Genomic DNA, 21734 nt, shown 5'->3' with positions numbered 1-21734 from the left:
TATAAGTAAAGATTTAGTATTTTCATTAATATGTTAAGCTTACAATACTATTTTTTTTGTATATATTTTTCTATCTACGTATATATATGTCCCAAACTTACGGGTCAATTGCGCCCTTGCTCTCCCTAAATTATGCACCTACGTGACAGAGGGCCCAGTGGGCAAGGTGGGGCGCTTGCCCCCCCCCCCCCTAAGAGGAAATTGTACTTGGGAATATTGAAAACTCAATAGAATTTTTACATTAGTTACAGCAAAATTTGAAACTATATTTGAAACGTCGCTTATACTTGCCCCCCCCCCTTGGAAACCACAACATGGACGCCCTTGCCAAGTGTGGAAATGCTTGTGTTAACTTTAATTAATCAAATATTACTTTGTATCAAAACGACAAGCGAACACAAACAATCGAGAGTAATTAAAGAAGACTGCAGTATTCAGTGGTACTTGAACCCACGACAGACATGACGGATCATCAATTGACCAAACGCGTCACAACACTAGGCTATGTCTGCCCGCTATCTGTCGACTTGCTTGCATCTTCATTAAATCTTTGTTGAAGACCCTAAGTCTTGCAGACAAGTTAGCATTTTATAACTGTATACAGAAGGAAGAAAACAAGAACTTGGCCGCGTGGAACTAGACTCACGTGTGGGTCATTGTGCTAAGTACCTATGTGACTGGACGAACAGCTACAAAACATGAAGATGATGATGTGTTTTGCAAGTGCTGTGTTGTTATTTATTTCAGTTCATCTTCCAACATCAAGTTTAGCATTAAGACTCTGTAAGTATTGTATCAGAATTAATACAAATTAAGTTATGTTTTTCTTCTCAACAACAAATATTTCTTACTGAGAATTTACATCTTTATTTTATTTGTACTTCCGCGTATGAAAGGTGTAGAGTTCGTTTCACTAGGTATTTCACGAACATTTTAGGAATATTAAATGGCAGCTTTTCAGAGATACTGCATTCTAAGGATTTTATTACTTGAAACTAAAGGTAGAATATTTACCTCTTGTACAAAATTAAAACATTAGGTAAATTTTCCATATCCATAGTTTCAAGCGATTGAAAAGTTAAAATTTTAATGATATGCAGTGGAGGCTCCACAGGGAATTCACATCGAGAAGAATTGATATTTCATTACTGCAGACTAGAGGAATTAGTACACATTTTATCGATACAAGAATTATAAAGGTAAGCCATAAGTTTTGCAATATTCTCAGCCCAAACAACGGCCACAGGCATACGCTGTATTTGATCGTAAGTACAAGGCGAACCTGGCGCAAGAGGTAATGTGGGAAACTGACTATTTAACACGGAGACCATCACTTCGTCAGTATCTTCAGTAAGCTTTTAGTGATAGTGGCAATGAGGTTTCAACAACGTCTGATGCGTGAATTCTTACTGTGTGAGTTATACACCGGGAAAAACACTGCGGTAGCACCCAAACATTTTGTCATGGGAAAGGGCAAGGTGGAATCAACCACAACATAGCAACTTCTTGGTTCCAGAAATTTCATGTATGTTGTAAACATTACTAAGATCAGCCACTGTCCGCCCGGGAACAGATTCAGACATACACCACCATTGAGGAAAATTCATTCACAAGGACAGAACGATTGTCAAAGCAACTTGGCAAGTTCAAAACAACTATAGCACGTGGCGTCACTTTCACGAACTCGGGATAACCATGAGTATCTGGCACATTGTGCCACATGAGTTGACTCCAGTTCAGGTTCAGAATAGGATAGAGGTGGGTGTATGGCGAAAACTACTGCAAAATAAATGTGTTTTGTGCGTTCCCTTAAATGTTTGTCACATCCTTCGTAAATTGTGTTTCCCCGAAATCCAAATGTGCAAAACAGTGTTTGAGCAAGGGCCAAATTCCGGAACCAGTCGTTAAACAGACCAGTTTCGAGGATAAAGTCATGCTTTCTCTATAATGGAATTACGAGGGGGTAATTCATTTTGTGTTCATTCCTAACGATCGAATCATGAATGTCGATTTTTATTCTAAAGAGCTGGAGAGGATGTATGCTTCACTATGCCAAACATATTCTGCTTTGTTGAACAGAAAGCGTGTTCTGCTCAAGAAATTTACCATGAAAGTTAGGAACTTGATAGCATCGAATAGATGCCACACCCGACATACAGTGCTAACCTTGCGTCTTCGCATTACTACCCATTTCAGTCCGTGATGCACTTACTGAAATTACGATGCTTCACCAACCAGCAGCAGTGACTAACTTCTTTGCCTCTAAGAACAAGATGTGATATCGACGTGGAAAAGAGGAACTTGCAGGAAGGTGGCTGCAGACAATCGAACACGAGAAGCTATACTTGAAATTTTAACCTGCTTTCATTATACTGTAATAATAATAATAAAAAGTATTATGTTTAGCAGTATATTGCAAGAGTTATGAGTAATTCTAGTAGTGCATATGTTAAGTTTGATTCATTCTCTTAAAGCGATAAAACGTTATTTATTTTCTTACTAATGTAACTGACTTCCCTCAAGAGCCACCGCCACGAATACGTAAACACATTTTACTTTCAATGTCTGTGTAGTTTCTTTTATATATCTTTGTTGATGTTCAATGTATTTAAAGTTATCTTCTAGTGCATGAACACCTCTTTTCCTATAAACTCACCTTCCAATTCTATTTTTATCAACTTAATAACTTAATTTGTATTTTTTCCTGTCTGTATGGAAACTATATCCCATTATTTTCTCTTTAATCCAATACTTTCACTATATCACAAATCAGTGGCGTATTTACGATTTTGTTTCGGGCGGCTTTGCTAACTTTCAGAGGGGGGGGGCTTTGCCTGAAAATGTGAAAATTCAGCAAGATATTTCATATACTTTACTATAGTAAGAAAGATTTCGGGGGGGCGGGCTTAAGCCCGGAAGCTACCCTAAATACGCCACTGTCACAAATAATAAATCACTAATCCATTTACGGAGTGTTTTCAACTGTTCTTCATCTCCGTTAGTTCCGAGCGACTTTTCTATAAAAAAAAAAAAAAAAAAAAAAAAAATCAAATTGTGCATCACAGGTGACGCGCCATACCAGTGTCAGAGTAGAAAAATATTCAGCTCAACGCAACTATCGCTTCTAACGGTATTTCCTTTCTTTAGATGCTTCACGAAGTAATCTTTTTGAGCAACACAAGCTGTTAATTGCATAGGCGGCGCCAGGATTTTGGTAATGTGGATGCAGACTGGGAAGCGACAACAAATCCTAACATAGTTGCCAGAACGCTCTGCAATATTGTGCCTTTTAAGATCTCAAAAATAATCCCTAAGTTTTACTTAATAATAGAAAAGAAATGAAAAACACCGTATGCTAGCAAATAACTTATGAGAGACTTCAGAAGTCACTCAAATATATCCAAACGTAGGAAAGAATAAATATACAAAATAGAAAGGATTATTGCAGGAAAGCTGAAAATCAAAGTGAATGATGCACCCACTGCACCCACTGTGGTGCCGCGTATGGTTATTGTTATTTAAATAGGAAAATATGTTAAAAAAAAAAAAAAAAAAAAAAACAACAACAAAGGTAATCAAGCTGTTACTTACGACTGACTCATGTTTAAGTTGTCGGAAAAAAATGTCACAATTACGACATTGAAGTAATGAGCTACATCTCCAAGAAAAGAAAACCCATCACCAAGGGTGCCGATCCTGGGGGGCCGGGGGTCCCGGCCCAAACCAAGCTCATGTGGGCCCGCTATTGCATTTATGAATATACAATATTTGTCATAATTTGAATGCAATTTGTCTTAAAATCCTCATATATATACCTTCTGCATCTCAATGTCCCCCCCCCCCAATTTACAGAGAAATCGGCGCCCTTGCCCATCACTTCTTCACTTTGATGCAATGTAATATTATAAATGTTGGGCTGAAAGGACCTGACGTTCGTTTCAAGTAGGAACGTCTCTGTTACTGGAATAATGAGGCATTATCTTTCACAATAAAAAATGCATGTTTTTCAAGGGAAAATTATCTTTTGTCCCTTATTATAAGAATGAAATCGGTACGCGTAGTTTTCTACCATCTTGTGCTTAAATTAAATACTTTGGAGGTTTTAAAGACCCAATACCTAACAAACTCGATCGATAAATGCATTATCTGTTACTTTGTAGTACTCACAAGACACTATAGAAATATCATAAAACCCAATAAAAAAAAAAAAGAAAATGAAATTAAGTTATTTCACAACTTAAGACTTACGGCTATTAGTCACATATTTACAGAATACACAAATTTTGCTACATGTCATTACGTGATTCACTCCCTGCATTAGAAAACAATTAAAACCTTTAGAAAAATTCGTATTCTATCACATCCTTCACATTTTTCTACACTTTAGAATACCTATTAGCAATTAGTCATCACTAGAGATCGGATTTTTATGCACTTAAAACTCATGAAACATGCATGCAACTATGCTTTTAAATGTGTCAAAATATGCACATAATATATGATCATCATCATCATAGGTATTCTGCCTTTATTGGCAGGTCACTTGCCGCAGCTGAGAAGCTTCCATGTTCCACGGTCCTCCGCTAACCTTTTCGTTTTCGCGTATGATCTTTCTGTTTTAATATCATCCATTAATTGTAGTCTCCTTCACCCCCTCCCTCTCTTTCCCGCCACCATACCCTCTAGAACGTCTCTCATGATACAATCTCTTCTTAGGCAATGTCCCAACCAGTTTCTCTTCCTCTTCCTAATTATATCTAAAAGTGTTCTTTTCTCACCCACCATTTCTAACACTCTCTCATTCGTTTTCCGCTCGACCCAACTAATTCTTTCCATTCTTCTCCACACCCACATTTCGAAGGCTTCCAGTCGATTTTCGTCACCTTTACGTAATGTCCACGTTTCCGCCCCATACAGTACAACACTCCACACGAAGCATTTTATGAGTCTTTTTCTCAACTCTTTGTTCAAAGTCCCACAAAACAGACTTTTCTTTCTTTTAAAGGCTTCTTTCGCCATTCCTATCCTTGCTTTTATTTCACGTTCGCATTTCATGTCATTGCTAAGAATACTACCCAGGTATCGAAAACTATTCACTTGTTCTATTTTCTCCCCTCCTACTTTTATATTTGACACAGACCCCTTCGTTCCAATCACCATGGCTTTTGTCTTTCTAACATTTATTTTCATCCCATATTCTTCAAAGCCCTTTGTCATTTTTTCTAACATTTTGTTGATTTTCTTTTCAGATTCTGCAATAAGCGCCATATCGTCTGCAAATCTTATGCATCTAATCATTCTACCTCCTACCGGAATGCCATCATCATCATGTAGGCTCTTTTTCATTATCTCTTCTAGATAGACATTAAATAGTGTTGGCGAGAATACTAAATCCTTTATCATCCTCGCCTACTTCATTTTCCAGTTCAACATTTAGGCTACACGGTCTATCCCTACTCTCATATAAGTTTTCAACGTATCCTTTCCACCTTTCTATGACTTCATTTCTCTCGCTGACTACCTTTCCATTCTTATTTTCTACTGCCATCATAATACTCCCTTGTTTCCTCCGAAATTCCATAGATTTCACCTCCTTGTACATTTCCTCATATTTCCCAACTCTTTCTAATTCTTCTATGTCCTCGCATTTTCTTTTGTAAAACTCTTCCCTCGCTCTGTCTGTTTCTCTTCTTAATTCATTATTTAACTTTCTGTACATCTTTCTGCCCTCTTCTGTAACTTTCTGTATATATCTTCTGTATAATATATGATAACAATGCAATAAAAGAGAGTATTTTCCAACATGCAGCAAAGTTGAGACAGAGTTTTGTAGGTGAAACATAACATTGAAGGTGAACTTTACCTTTTAAGGATTTCTCTTCAGAATTTATTTTTAAGACAGTTCTAACATTTTAAAACACATACAAACTATCACAATAAAAACAGGGATATGAGGACAGGATCTCTTGTTTATCTTCATATTTGTATTTTAGAGTGCACTTAGTTTACACGAATTAATAAGAGCCTCGCTTTTATACATGTTTTCACTGTACAAAAAAATCATTTCTAAGGATTTACTCCTTCCCAAAATTAGCCTTTCAGTATATGAGTTTTGCCTTTCTCTTCATTTTTTGTGTCAGTTTGTAAATTTTTTAGCCAGAAAATAACTTGTCAACATTAATAGAATATTATTGGACAATATTTATAGAGAGGAGCAAGTTTAGTATCAATATTTTCTGCCAAGTTCAAATTTAACCCTTGAAGGTATAATTTTCCCATAGTTCAAATTGTTTTGAAATCGGAGTTTCTGGCAAATAACATCCGTCAGTTTCTTTTCCATACAGCGTCCGAATTTACCAGGAACTGACTAACAGGGGCAGATTCAGGGGGGGATCTTTTTTTATTTTATATATAAATAAAACAAATTCCAAAGTTTGGAGCTCTGAAAAATAGCTCTAACTAGCAGTATTACAACCCATCCTCCCCCAGAAGTCCGTCTGGATCTGCCCCTGCTAATTAAGCTCGCGCCGAACTTCACCAACTAGCTAAGCATTCACTGAGTAACATTCCCCGCGTCTGTCGTTTCTGAATTGATTATCAACACGATATTACAATGTCGTTATCATTATCAAGTTTCTTTTAACGTCTTGACAATTGTAAGCGTCTTTGCTCTGCTGATCGGTTGCTAACATTATTGTCCTCCATAAACTAGGCATTCTTCCATCGTCCCATTCAAAAAGCCATTCTTTTGTACACACATGTAAATGCATTGAAAATACAAGCTAAAATCTGGATATATTGCATGCTATAAGCATACATTTGAAATTAAAAAAAAAAAAAAAAAAAAAATACAGAATATGCTGAATATGATCTTAAGCACTGATACTCGTATGTTATAACCTTTGAAATATGCATTTATATGCAATATAAAACTTCAAATTCAAGCTGTATTATCGTTGTTTGAAATCCCTACCAAGTTTAACAAAGATGCATATAGCCTTACAAAATATGCTATTACATAAAAATTCGATGTGAGCTGTACGAACAATGGCTCTGTCACCTTGAAACACGGCATTACCATCTGGGAACAAAGATTGCACTACGAGATGCAGCTGGTCACTTAAAATGTTACGTTCATGTAAGGGCCGACAGAATACCAGCATATGGCTGCCCAAATCGTAACTGAACCACCGCCATTAGGGATGCACACGAGTCGAGATATGTCTCGAATCTCGACTCGACTCGACTCGAATTCGAGTCGAGACACACTTTGGAAAATTCGAGACGAGTCGAGACAAACGTATTTCTCGACTCGAGTTTTCGAGTAGAGACACGAGTCGAGTCGAGACAGCTCGTAAAAATCTCGACTCGACTCGAATGTCTCGAAAATCTTTATATAATTTTTAGTATTATTTTAAAGAAAGTATTCACTCAGAAACACACGGCACGAGAATTTCAGGAAATGCAGGACTTGTCGGGTGTTCGAGGAGTGCTGTCGTGAGTGTCTTCAACAAGTGGCGAAACCAAGGGGAAACGACGTCCAAGCGTCGAGGTGTTCGGCGCCCCCCACCTCACTACATATGTCAGACGTTGTAGGCTGAGTAGACTCGCAAAACAGGACAGGCAGCGAACTGAGTCGGAAATAACATCAGAGTTTAATGCAAGCGAAGTACAAGTGTGTCTGATCTAGGGTGTAAAATTTCCGAAATTTGAACCTGTTGGTAAAAAACCTTTTTTTTTCGATTTCTTTCCGGAAAAACTGGAAACATTGAAAGTAGTAGAAAATGGATCGATCTGGCTCAGACCTGGATCAGCGTTAGCCAACTCGATTTTTCTGGTTAGTACAAAAAACAGGTCACACATATTTATACCTTCGTTTATTAGACTAGTTTAAAATGGTCCTTTTTAGAGTTGACACAAATTATAAGTCCTTTGTTTATTTGAATACTCCAAAATGGTACAATTTCTTTGTTTTTCTCGGTGGTACAAAACTAAATACTCCTTTGTTTATTTGAGTAGTAAAATTATATAAAATAGTCCTTCTTCGCCTTTTTTAGACCACTCAAATTCTAGCCAGTTAAAATGACACTTTTCATGGGTACAAAATGGAATAGATCACTTAAATTTATCCCCTCGTTTATTTAAATATTTAATATGACATATCTTTGCTTTCTTTCTTGTTACTCCATCCAAATTAATTTTTGCGTTACAGAAATTCTGCGCTAGTTAAAATTGTGTTTGAGCTAGTTAACATGGTTCTTCTTTGTTTGGTATAAAAAAGTAGAACACCCAAATTTGTTCTTTCGTTCATTGAGCTAGTATAAAGGTATATAAATTCTGAGTTAGCTAAATTGGACCTTCTTCGATTTTTCTGGTTACTACAAAAAACAGGCCACTCAAATTTACAAAAAGGTACAGAAATTCTCAGTTAGTTAAAATGGGCCTTCTTCGGTTTTTTCTGGTTAGTACAATTTTGTTCTTTCGTTAAAATACTCAACTACAAAATTAAATAGCTCACTCATATTTATGCCTTCGTTTATTAGACTTGTTTAAAATGATATAAAATGATCCTTTGTTTTTGCTTATTCCTTTGTTTGTTGAAATAATACAAAATGGTATAAAATACTCAACTTCGGTTTTTCAAATGCACTACTTCGTTTAATTAATTTTAGAGTTGACACAAGTTATAATTCCTTTGTTTATTTGAATACTTCAAAATGGTGCAAAACTAAATACTCCATTATTTATTTGAGTAGTACAAAATTGAATAGGTCACTTAAATTTATTATTTCGTATATTCAGCTAGTTCATTTTTTCTCGTTGGTATAAAAAGTAGAACATCGAAATTATTCTTTCGTTACAGAAATTATGAACTTGTTAAAAATGACCCTTCTTCGGTTTTTTCTAATTAATACAAAAATATAACATTTCAGTAGTTCAAAAGTTACATAATGCTCAATTTTCGTTTGTTTAAACAGTACATAATGAGCTAGTTAAAATAGCTCTTCTTCTCTTTTCCAGTTGGTACAAAAGAAAATAATCCACCTGATCTTCACTTCTTTTTTTTTCTGGTTGGTATTCCTTCGTTTATTGGAGTAGTACAAAATGGTATAAAAGTCTGAGAATGGCATATCTTTGCTTTTCTTCTGATTGGTACAAAAATAAAATAGACCACTGAAATTTGTTCCCTCTATTATTTGAATAGCACAAAAAAGGTATAAAATGACCCTTCTTTGATTTTCTTGTGATTATTTGGGTAGTACAAAATTGTACAGAAATATTGAACTAGTCAAAACGGACCTTCTTCATTTTTTTTTCTGGTTCATACAAAGATAAATACTCCATCCTAATTTGAGTAAAATGGTACATGTTCGCTTTCTTCGTTTTGCTTAAATAATTTTCAGCTAGTTAATATGGCATATCTTTGCTTTCTTTTGAATAGCCCAAAAAGGTACAGAAATTCTGCGCTAGTTAAAATTATGTTCTCAAATTTATTCCTTCTTCACTTTTTTCTGCTTTGTACAAAATTGAATAGATCACACAACGTTATCTCAATATGTGGTTTCATTTACGAGATTGACCTTTGACCTCGATGGTCACTATTTTTGGAACTTGTAGTAGTTGATGACCTCTTGCTAAATGTGGAAACAGCACTTCGATATTTGACTCCATTTTCGAGTTTTGACCTTTGACTTTGATTATCATTATTTTGGAACTTGTACTAGTTGATAACCTCTTGCTAAATGTGGAAACACCACCTCAATATGTGGTTTCGTTTTCGAGTTATTGGGTTTTAAGTATGTTGACCTTTGACCTCGATGACCACTATTTTGGAATTTGTAGTAGTTGATGACCAGTTACTAGATTTGGAAACAGCACCTCAATACGTTGCTTCGTTTTCGAGTTTTGACCTTTGACCTCGATGATCATTATTTTGGAACTTGTAGTAGTAGTTGATGACCTCTTGCTAAATGTGGAAACACCACTTCGATATTTGACTCCATTTTCGAGTTTTGACCTTTGACCTCGATGGTCATTATTTTGGAACTTGTACTAATTGATGACCAATTACTATATGTGGAAACACCACTTCGATATTTGGCTCCGTTTTCGAGTTTTGACCTTTGACCTTGATGATCATTATTTTGGAACTTGTGGTAGTTGATGACCAATTACTAAATATGGAAACAACATCTCAATATGTGGTTCCGTTTTCGAGTTTTGACCTTTGACCTCGATGGTCATTATTTTGGAACTTGTAGTAGTTGATGACCTCTTGCTAAATGTGGAAACAGCACCTCAATATGTGGATCCATTTTCGAGTTATTTGGTTCTAAGTATGTTGACCTTTGACCTCGATGATCATTATTTTGGAACTTGTAGTAGTTGATGACCAGTTACTAGATTTGGAAACAGCACCTCAATATGTGGCTCAGTTTTCGTGTTATTAGGTTTTAAGTATGTTGACCTTTGACCTCGATGATCATTATTTTGGAACTTGTAGTAGTTGATGACCTCTTGCTAAATGTGGAAACTGCACCTCAATATGTGGATCCATTTTCGAGTTATTTGGTTCTAAGTATGTTGACCTTTGACCTCGATGGCCACTATTTTGGAACTTGTAGTAGTTGATGACCAGTTACTAGATTTGGAAACAGCACCTCAATATGTGGATCCATTTAAGAGTTATTGGGTTTTAAGTATGTTGACCTTTGACCTCGATGGCCACTATTTTGGAACTTGTGGTACCTGATGACCAATTACTAAATGTGGAAACAGCACCTGAGTATGTGGCTCCGTTTTCGAGATATTAGGTTTTAAGTATGTTGACCTTTGACCTCGATGACCACTATTTTTGGAACTTGTGGTACCTGATGACCAGTTACTAGATTTGGAAACAGCACCTCAATATGTGGATCCATTTAAGAGTTATTGGGTTTTAAGTATGTTGACCTTTGACCTCGATGGCCACTATTTTGGAACTTGTGGTACCTGATGACCAATTACTAAATGTGGAAACAGCACCTCAATATGTGGATCCATTTTCGAGTTATTAGGTTTTAAGTACTGTGACCTTTGACCTCGATGACCACTATTTTGGAACTTGTAGTAGTTGATGAGCAGTTACTAGATTTGGGAACAGCACCTCAATATGTGGATCCATTTAAGAGTTATTTGGTTTTAAGTATTTTGGCCTTGACCTCGATGACCACTAATTTTGGAACTTGTGGTACCTGATGACCAATTACTAAATGTGGAAACAGCACCTCGATATGTTGTTTCATTTACGAGTTTGACCTTTGTGTACGATGGTCAGTAGTTTGAGGACATGCTTATGTCATTTCTGCTATGTTAAAATGTTCAAAAGAGGGGTTGAAAAAGTAATCATAAAAGGGAACGAGTTCACCCCCTAAAAAGTGTTCATAAAAGGGAACGAATCTTATGTATTATCTGCTCTCCTATGTAATTTCATTAGGGGTGGAGAAAATGAATATACCCCCTGTGCTATGTCCGCCATGTTTCGTAGTCTCTGTCATGTTGAAATAGGGGTTGGAAAATATGCTCATAAAAGAGAACGAGTACACTCCTAAAATGGAGGTTGTTGTGTTTATTATCTGCTCTACTATGTGTTCGTGACTGCTATGTTGCATAGTCTTATGCTAAGGGGTTGAAAACGAATACACCTCTGCTATGTGTTCGTAGTCTTCTGCTATGTTAAAATAGGGGTTGAAAAATATGCTCATAAAAGAGAACGAGTCCACCCCTAAAATGGAGGTTGTTGTGTGTTACGTAGTCTTATGCTCTGCTATGTGTTCATAGTCTCAGTGTAATTTCTGCTATGTTAAAATAAGGGTTGGAAAATAAGCCATGCTCTTTTATTAGCTGTGCTATGTATTATCTGTTCTGCTGTGTGTTCATAGTCTCAGTGTAATTTCTGCTATGTTAAAATAGGGGTTAAAAAATAAGCCATGTTCTTTTATTAGCTGTGCTATGTATTATCTGTTCTGTTGTGTGTTCATAGTCTCAGTGTAATTTCTGCTATGTTAAAATAAGGGTTGGAAAATAAGCCATGCTCTTTTATTAGCTGTGCTATGTGTTATCTGTTCTGCTGTGTGTTACGTAGTGTCAGTGTAATTTCTGCTATGTTAAAATAGGGGTTGAAAAATATGCTCATAAAAGAGAACGAGTACACCCTTGTTATGTTACGTACTCTTATGTGTTACCTGTTCTGCTGTGTGTTACATAGTGTTATGTGTTATCTGTTCTTCTATGTGTTCGTAATCGTATGTGTTATCTCCTATGTTAAAATAGGGGTTGAAAAATATGCTCATAAAAGGAAACGAGTTCACCCCTTAAAATGGAGGTCGTAAAAGAGAACGAGTTCAATTTGCTCTTCTGTATGTTCGTTATGTTACGTAGTCTGATGTTCTGCTGTTTGTTCATAGGGGTTGAAAAACGAGTTCACCCCCTAAAATGTGCTCGTAAAAGAGAACGAATACACCCCCTAAAAAGTGGTCATAAAAGGGAACGAATACACCCCTAAAATGGAGGTCGTAAAAGGCCGTGGGCTCACGGTGCACGGTGGTCATTTTCCCAGGGGCTTGTGAGTTGGCTAACGCTGATCCAGGTCTGAGCCAGATCGTTCCATTTTCTACTACTATTGAAAAATATTAAAATGTTTGTATTAGGTTAATTTTACTAGTAATGATATCCTTTTTTTCAAACGCGTGAAAAATATAAGTTCAAAAATTTCAATATTGCGAATATTAAAATATAGCACTCGAAAATAAAACTATTCCAATTATTTGTATTAAAATACTAGATTTATGCGTATATGTTTGTCCCCATCCCCAGTCCTTTCGACAATGAGATATTGAACCCACAAGTGTGCCATTGGTCGATTCCAAATTTTGTGTAAATGGTCCGGTTCTTATGAATATTTTAAAGAAACATGGCTATTAGTTCTTTATTAAATTTTCAGGGGTACACTGGAAGTACTGATTTTTTTTTTAAAAAAAAGTAAAGGTTCATGCCCTTCGAGTTATATATTCCAACATCACATAGTTATATATAGGGTTGTATATCTCTCAGGTGTTTGTTTCATGACCAAATGATAAGAAAACGAAGGATAACTATTTCTCCAGTCTAAGATGAATCTTCATTGTTTGGAGAGTTTTTTTTTAATAAACTTCGTATATAACTGACATAATTAATTGTGTGTGTAATTTATTTACTTATTACATAATGCATGCAAAAAGAAAAAAACACTGGTCATATATGAATTAGGAATTCCAACCACAAGTCGGTTCAAATCTTGCAAGTGGGGCGAGATATTGAAAAAAAAATAGTCGGGAAAATTTCCCTTTTGTGATACCACTTGCCGATTTTTATGAAGGCGTTCTTCGCTTGTATCTGTAAAGGGACATGTACAGATATGAGGAATGGCAAGAAGATTCATGCTCTTATATGAGAATGATGCACTGTGTAGAGAGAGCAGGTTCAGCTAGTTGAAAATTAATAGTCGACACTCATATCTGTTATGTCCTTTATTCGTGGATGATCATTAATTACAGAAGTTACAGTTACATACAGTTACATGCATTAATTACAGTTACATACAAGCCTACCAACATGAAGTGTTCTGTTGCAACAAATAGGTCTCTTGAATAAAACTGAGTTCTCAATTACCAAATTACTTCTTAAGAGAAAGAGCAGTAGGCAAATTTCTCTAATACTAATGTACTAAATCATATAATTACTATTATTTAATATTTTAGTATAGACACTTACATAAACTTTATTTACAAAATCCTGTATGTAAACAAATACATGTTTTCTATTGCGACAGATTATCTATTACAATCAAAATGAAAGTGACTATGTTTCTAACTTAATAATTCTTGAATCATCAGACCGACCTCAATAAAATTTTCAACATAGATGAGGTTCGGGATGGTTTTTATCATTTTACTTTGAAGGTGCAACTTGAGGGAAGGGAAGAGGGGAAATGACATATTAGTGTCGAATCCACAATTTTCGGGGGTCGCTGAAATGAACAATGACACTTCTGATGCCATTTAAATCAAAATTCAGCCCCACAACTTTGAGGAGAGAGGAGATATATAAAAGTTATTGAAAATGACCGATATTAGTGTCGAATCGATAGTTTTCGGGGTCGCTAAGATGGACAGTGACACTTCCGCCGTTTAAATCCAAATTCAGCTCCGCAACTTGACGGAAGGGAGATTATATATATATGTCGATTTTTCTTTTGGTACGCAACGGTACGGCAACTTGCATCTTTTAATGGTAGCGGAATATTTCCTTTTCTGTCTTAAAAATAGGTTGAAAAGAAACTAAAAAAATTCCAAATAGTAAATGTATAGGTTTATTGAAAATCAATTTTTGTTTGTTTGTTTTCGTTTTCCTTTTTTCTTTCAGGAGAAAGAGCTGCGAATCTTTGTTCCTTCTTGAAGCCAGTTAATGATATTCAGTAATTTTTCCTTCGCTGGTACGTCTTCGAACTTCCCTTTGTTGATTCCTTTTTCGCACAGTAATATAAACTTAAAGCCCTGAGCCGACCAGATTTTTTTTTCTGAAAAGACTGATGTCTCCCAACAAATTTGTCTGTCGCTAATTCAATGGCCATTAGAGATAGAAAGTTGAGGGTTGAATTCCTGAGATAAATAAAGCAATAAGGCAAAAGTGGGCGGTGAGCAAAAGTCAGACTCTCTCTCTCTTTCACAAATAGGCATTTAGTAAATGGAAATGTGCATTCAAGATGCAGCATTCAATTATCTATACAAGCCGGCTACGAGTCTTTTGTTTTGGCCACGAGTGCAGTCCAAACTACCCTTTCCTCCAACCATCTTTACAATTTAGGATTTAGCTTCTTACAAGATGTGTAGCCTACCTAAAGACCACAAGATGTTATCGAAACTATTGTGCTACTGTTTCTTTGTATGCTTTGGCAGAAACGTTTTTGGATATCGAAGCCCACTCACTTTTTTTACTTGCGGACACGTTGAGAAAAGCAATTTAGTAAACCAAGGTTTCTATCTAAAATCTTAGTTTTTTTTTTTTTTTTGCATTGAGAAGCAACTTCAAATCGTCGCGCTCTCGAGTTTGTGCTCAATTACAGGCGGAAAACATTGAAGTTCCGACCACAGCGGATCAAGAGATCCTGTGAATCTGAACATTTTCCAAGCGACCTCGGTTTCGGGGACACTAAAATGTCGTGTGATGAATTGTTCAGCAATGAAGTATCTTTCATTAAGTTGGTCGTGTGCTTTGTTGCTTGGTGTGTCAGACAAGAAAGCTGTAAATATTTTCGAATTATGAAAATTTTTATTGACTCTTAAACGTACGTATAAGTGTGTAGTGTGTAGAGGAACATCGAGTAGTTATCTCCAATGTGACAAAAAAATATAGTCGCTTTTCTAAAATTGCCAAGGACAATGTGAGTACATTTCTTATCATATGAATTATGTTTTAAAAATGTTATGCTGTCTTTTCGTAATTTACGTTGCTGTCTGGAATAGGCTATAAAACGTAGATATTTCAACAGGGACGAACGCAGGGGGTGAAATTTGGGGGTCCGGACCCCTTGATGTCCTTATTTTTGTACAAATTTAGTCTAATTCTAGGGGCAAGTTTACAAATTTTAATATAATTTATCCTCAAATTGAACTTTGACCCCCCGAATACCTTTGACCCTTCCGAAATAAATAGGGGCGTGGTGTCTCAGTGGTAGAGCGTTCACCTCCGGTGCTTGGGGTCCCTGGTTCGATCCCAGCTAGCACCGTGTGGACTTTGTTGTCGACAAACATCGCGCTCGTGGGTTTTCTCGGGATTCTCCCGTTTCCTTCCACATTCTTCATTCCACCATTTCATTCATTTCTCATTATCACCGTCTCCTTGTGCCTAACCAGCATAATCGTGGGACGTAAAACTTAAAGATATCATTTCATTTTTCTTCGTACGTGCTGCGAAGAATTCCTGCGTACGTGCTTATATTTCAATTATCTTTTATAAAAATGCTGTTCTACTCAAAAGTGTAGATTTTGAAGTCTGAACATTGAGAACTAATTGTGCTATATATTGTGCTCATTATATATATATATATATATATATATATATATATATATATATATATATATATATATATATATATATATATATATATATATAGAGAGAGAGAGAGAGAGAGAGAGAGAGAGAGAGAGAGAGAGAGAAAAGAAGATAGATATAGATATATACTTGATCGAAAATGACGGTCGAATCCATACTTTTCGGGGTCAGTGAGATGAACAGAAGATGCCGTTTAAATCCACATTTTCAGTCCTATTAGTACTTCTAAGAGGGAATGTTGACATGTAAAGATAATTGAGAATTACGGATATTAATGTCGAATTCATAGTTTGGGGCTCCATAAGTTCATTTGTGACAGTTTTAGTGCTCTTTGTGACCAAAATGAAACGTATTCTCCCCGTGCGAAAAAGGGTATTCTGCTAGTCTGTAATAATAACGAACGGAAGTTTCACGTACTCAACCCTTTAAACGCTGCTCAAATCAACGTAGTTTTCTCGCTGCTCAAATTTACTCACTTGTGCGGTATAAATTATGTGTGTTTATGTAAAATAGATCATCTCTCTTTTTGAGTTATTAGAAAAATATACAAAGAATAAAGAGGGATTTTACCAGAAATCAGAAAACTAAAAAGTAGAATTAAATCTTGTTGCTCTAAGTATTTATCCGTTAGCGAAATACGTTGTATATACAGTAGGACGTCGATAATTCGATCGTCAAAAATCCGAACGCGGTCCCTAGAAGCTTTTTATTTTTCGTCTTAATATAACGCTAGCGATAAACAAACAATAGTGTGTCCTCGACGTTGTGTGAAGTCAGCGTTTTTATAAAAGTTCATTCATACGTAATTGTTTGTCATACATATTTTTATTTTTTTAATTTTCTCTTAGGCCTATAAGCTTTAAGTGTGGCTTACAAGATCAGTGTAATTTAGTGTACTAGCTCGTTCTTCAGAAACATTAAATGTAAGTAGCCTTTCGTATGGTATTGTAATTACTGTATATACTTTATAACCACTGTATCGATAAAAGAGCATACCGTACAGTGTATTTAAGCCTCAATGGCATTTCCTTGGTCATTTTCAAAAATCCGAACTACCTGTGGTCCCAATTAGTTCGGATTTTCGTCATGTTTCGTCGTTGCAGACATGTTACAGCAACTAAGATGACTAGCACCAGGCCAAAAAAAAGCTTTTAAATTATATTTTCCTGTTTTTGCCAATATTTCCGAACAAATTATTTTTTCTAATGGATTCAAAATTTCCGGAAAGTTTAATAAAACAAGGAAGACATCTCTATAAAATACATGTTTGATTTAACATATTAACTAAAATGATTCTGGCCCTGTTATTTTAACACTTCCCTGCCATCAAGGGGGAACTTCATAAGATTGCTCAGATTTTAATGCGTCTATACTAACTAAACCAACTAGAATTATATTTTAGTTTCTTTTGTAGCCATAACTCCGTTCTATCACGCTAACTTTGAAGCGTTTGGATGAGTTATGCACAAAATTTCCCTATTCTAATACAAGAAACATAAATACTCAATTATCTCAACTCTAAACTAGTAAATACAAAATAGATTTAATTTTGAAAGCATAATATAATAAAATATTCGAACATTTCTATTTTACCCAAATTTTCTGGTTTTTTTCAAGTTTGGGAAAACCGTAAAAAAACTTTTTTTTACCCAAAATGCCCATTTTTTCCCACTCCTTCACAACACTAGTCTGCTGAATACATAGTGCACCAAACACTCCTAACAATGGGCCTCCGCAGCCGAAGACCCATTCATTAGCGAATGTTAACACCACGATATCGGCAAGTACGACTGAAATGAATACGTGACCATCGCCACTGGACCTTGATATTGTGGCAGAGCGTTGCATTGTCTGGTGAATCCCGATAACTTCTTCATCATGATGATGGGAGGATGCGAATCCGTCGTATTCCAAGGGAACAGCTCCTTGACACCTGTACTGCGGGACGGAAACAAGCTGGCTGCGTCTTAATTATTAACTGGGGAACATTCACGTGAGCATCCATGTGTCTAGTGGAGCTCGAGCAAGGCACCATGACGGCCGAGGCGTATCGCATACTGCTTGCAGACGACCATGTTTCCCAACGGTAATAGCATTTTTCGACAAAATAATGCACCATGTCACAAGGCCAGGAGTGTGATAGGGTGGTTCGAGGAGCGCAGAAGCGAGTTCCAAGTGATGTTCTGGTCCCCCAACTCGCCGGATCTGAACCCAATCGAACACATCTGGGATGTGATTGAACATGACGTCAGGGCGCATCACCCCCTCCCCGAAATTTACGGGAATTAGGTGACCTATGTGTGCATATGTGGTGTCAACTCTCTCCAGCGACCTACCAAGGATCATTGCGTGCATGTCAAGACGTGTTGCCGTTGTTATCCGTGCCAAAGGTCGACATACTGACAGGTAGGTAGTCATAATGGACTGGCTGATGTGTGCGTATATTTTAACTCGTATATTTTGCCTCGACTCGAATTTCGAGACGTCTCGACTCGAGACAGAGACTGTCCAGTCGAGACTCGAGTCCAGACAGAAACATATTTTCGAGTCGAGAATCGAGTCGAGACAATATTTTCTCGAGACGAGTCGAGACAAGCTTAAATCTCGACTCGACTCGACTCGTGCGCATTTCTAACCGCCATGCTTCACTCTTGGTAACAAACAGTCTGTATCGTATGCTTGTGTTGGCGTTTTCCACATGTAAATTCGGCCAGCAGTGGGAAACAATGTAAAGGAAAAATCATCCGCCCAAATGACATTCTTCCACTACTCCGTTGTTCGGTTTTTATGGGCGTCGCAACATTCTCTCCGTATAGGAGCATGGTCAACAATCACGAGTGGTTTGGGAATTGCAAATCATCCATAAATGTCCTGTTTGTGGACTCCTCTTCTGACTTGACGCTAACAGGGTTTGTAAGCTCCGTATTCAGCTCAGCTGTGACTTTTGACGCCATGGTGATTTTCTACCTGGTCACAATCCTACCTAATGTACGCCCGTCTCTGTCACGCAACACACACACTTGCGTCCAGGCTGGTGCTTCGTTGATGCTGTTTTCCCGTAACTCTCATATGCAGTCATTATCTTCGAGACTGTACCTCTTGATACACCAAACATTTCCGCTACTTTCGTCACAGAAGCCCACCATACGAGTACCAAAAATTTGTCCTTTTTGAAACTCTGTCAGCTCAGGCATGATTCACGAAACCTGCACTTACCAGTCGCTGAACTATAACTGGCCCATCTATTGGTGGCCATAGCGACACCTGCCATTTAGACACAAATCGTGTTTGAAATGGCTACCTATTTTATAGCACTTTTTTCCACATTTTTGTTCATCTCCTGTATCACAAATGTTCATACTCATTCAGTAATTATTAGACATGGTGGATAAGGGGTGGAGCGCTCATCTCTGGCGTGAGAGGTCCCTGATTACTATCCTAGGTCACGTGAGTTTATAGTAGACAACATTGTGTCCATGGCTCTTCTAGTGATTCTGGCATTTCTTCCCAAATGACCACTCCATCAATTATTTTATAATCCTCCGCTTTCATTAATCATTCTCTTACACTACAGAATATAATCGTAGGACATGAAACAAAATATTTCATTCCGTTTTATTCAGTAATCAGTTAACTGGAACTAGTTTGTTATATTACTGGGCTATCATAGCTGTTTGTTTATTTAAATGTTAACTCATGTGCTCAAAACACCTCAGGTGATTTCTAAATTGTTACAGGGACCATTAGTTACCAAACTCTGGCGTTTATATCAGTTATATACAGTACATTTCATGAACTAATACAAACAATTTACAAATATGTTCCCTTGTGTTTTACTTCCACAAGAAAATGACAGTGAAATAAATATTGTCAATGTGTAAAGTAGTTCTATAATAGTACTGAAGAATTCCTAGAAAGATCACAGACATAACTAACATCGTAAGCTCCTAGTATTGAAAATTTAGATAATTTCTACTTGTAAAAATGATTTCTTTTGAGTAAAGTTCCTCCGGCTCCTCTCTGTATACAATTCTAATCAAATCTACGGTGAACTTGCGTACAAGAAATTAGCACTCTACTATCAAATCAAATCATTGTGCTTATATCATGCATGCATCTGTGCATGAGGACATTAGTTAGTGTAGTAACTCAGGCTTCAGACAATGCTCATTTACGTAAAATTACTAAATAATATTATTATCACAACAGTCTCTGTGTACTTATACACGTGTAGCTTACAATACAGCTTTCAAAAGAGTTGGAAAACTTGAATGTTTATAGGCACTGCTTGTGTTGCACTGTACTGCTAGAAAAAGTAACACTAGTTACATATTTATGTGGTTTAGTAAATTCAACGCATTGACTTTATTACTGAGTAATTTTTCAGCATATATGTAGCATATATACAACATATATATGTATATATGTTTCAGCAAATATACAACAATACACTTTGTTGTATAATCTAGCAAATTGGTACACTATATAGCCATATCTTTAGATATCCAAGCATATTCAAATAATTTACCACAAACACAAAAATATTTTTGTTTTCTAAGAAACCTTAAGTTGTTACATATTTTGTTCTTAGTAGTTTTAGTAGTAACGAGGTAGATAGTTAAAGAAACATGCATCTACATTTCTCAATGCCGTTTCCCTACTCAGCGGTGAAGACAATTTCCTCTGAGCCGAGAAATGACATACAAAGTCATTGTGGTCATTGTTTTAAACACACGAGTACCAGACCGAAATTCAATCCTGAAATTTTAACTAGTTAAAATCAACTCTTGAACGAAAGGAACATTTTCGTAATCAGCTGTCTCTGAAGTATTTTATAAAGTAACAAAAAATCAGTTGAAATGCCCATTGTCTATATATATATATATATATAACTGCCACCTCCTCAACCTATTTCCAGTAGCGTCCTTTCAGACCTGGTATTTGTTAGTATCCTTCTTGTGTGCTAAGTTTCTTTCAGCTAGATCGGCTGCGTACTTTTTGCGACAGCGAAGTTCAAACGTTATTTTCGTCATTCCCCGAAAATATTCGCCTCGGAATCGAATCGAAATTATTTATATTGATTTGAATTTCTCTTTTAGTCTTACCGTTATTTCTTTAAACTTCTGCCTTTGACTCTACTGTCTCTCAAGACAAAACATTATCATTTTTGTCCTATATGAGTATATTTTCTGTGGAAAATGTAGTGGTAACTATATTCTCCATTTGAAACAGGCCAATTCCGTCCAAGAAGAGTATTAAAGGAAAGCTTAACACTTTTATGATCGCGGGTTATACACGAGATGAAGTGGTAAGAACCACGCACCGGCCATCTTTACCCCCTCTCCTTTCTAGGATTCGGTAGGTACTCATTTGATGAAAATTGAGGTAAACTCTGCTTTTGATGCTTAATCTACTGTGCAGTCAAATGAAGTCACTGCAAAACGATGCGTACAAATGTACCCCGTTATATCAGTGGACTTTCGCCGCCCAACAACTGTGACTTCATGTGAGTGTTCGGAATTGATTATCCGATCCATCATAGCCACGCTCAAAAGAAGCCTATCCTCTCGGACCGTTGTAAAACTCAGTTCTACGCGTAGTAA

The 21734-nt window shown here is 36.5% G+C and overlaps 1 protein-coding gene across 1 annotated transcript in view; it reads left to right on the top strand.

The window, feature by feature from the left end:
* Positions 1–652: 652 nt before the first annotated feature.
* Positions 653–21734, top strand: part of LOC145691986 (protein takeout-like) — an 89124-nt gene continuing 68042 nt past the window's right edge. The window contains exon 1 of the mRNA XM_081767282.1: positions 653–783. Within this exon, the coding sequence (XP_081623408.1) occupies positions 699–783 (85 nt within the window). The 5' untranslated portion in view covers positions 653–698. The remainder of the gene's footprint in view (positions 784–21734) is intronic.

The sequence above is a fragment of the Thermobia domestica genome, chromosome 8, assembly GCF_964235325.1.
Source record: "Thermobia domestica chromosome 8, izTheDome1.hap1.1, whole genome shotgun sequence".
Classification (NCBI taxonomy): domain Eukaryota; kingdom Metazoa; phylum Arthropoda; class Insecta; order Zygentoma; family Lepismatidae; genus Thermobia; species Thermobia domestica.
The sequence above is the reverse complement of the archived record's forward strand: the minus strand, read 5'-3'. Positions and strand labels throughout refer to the sequence as shown.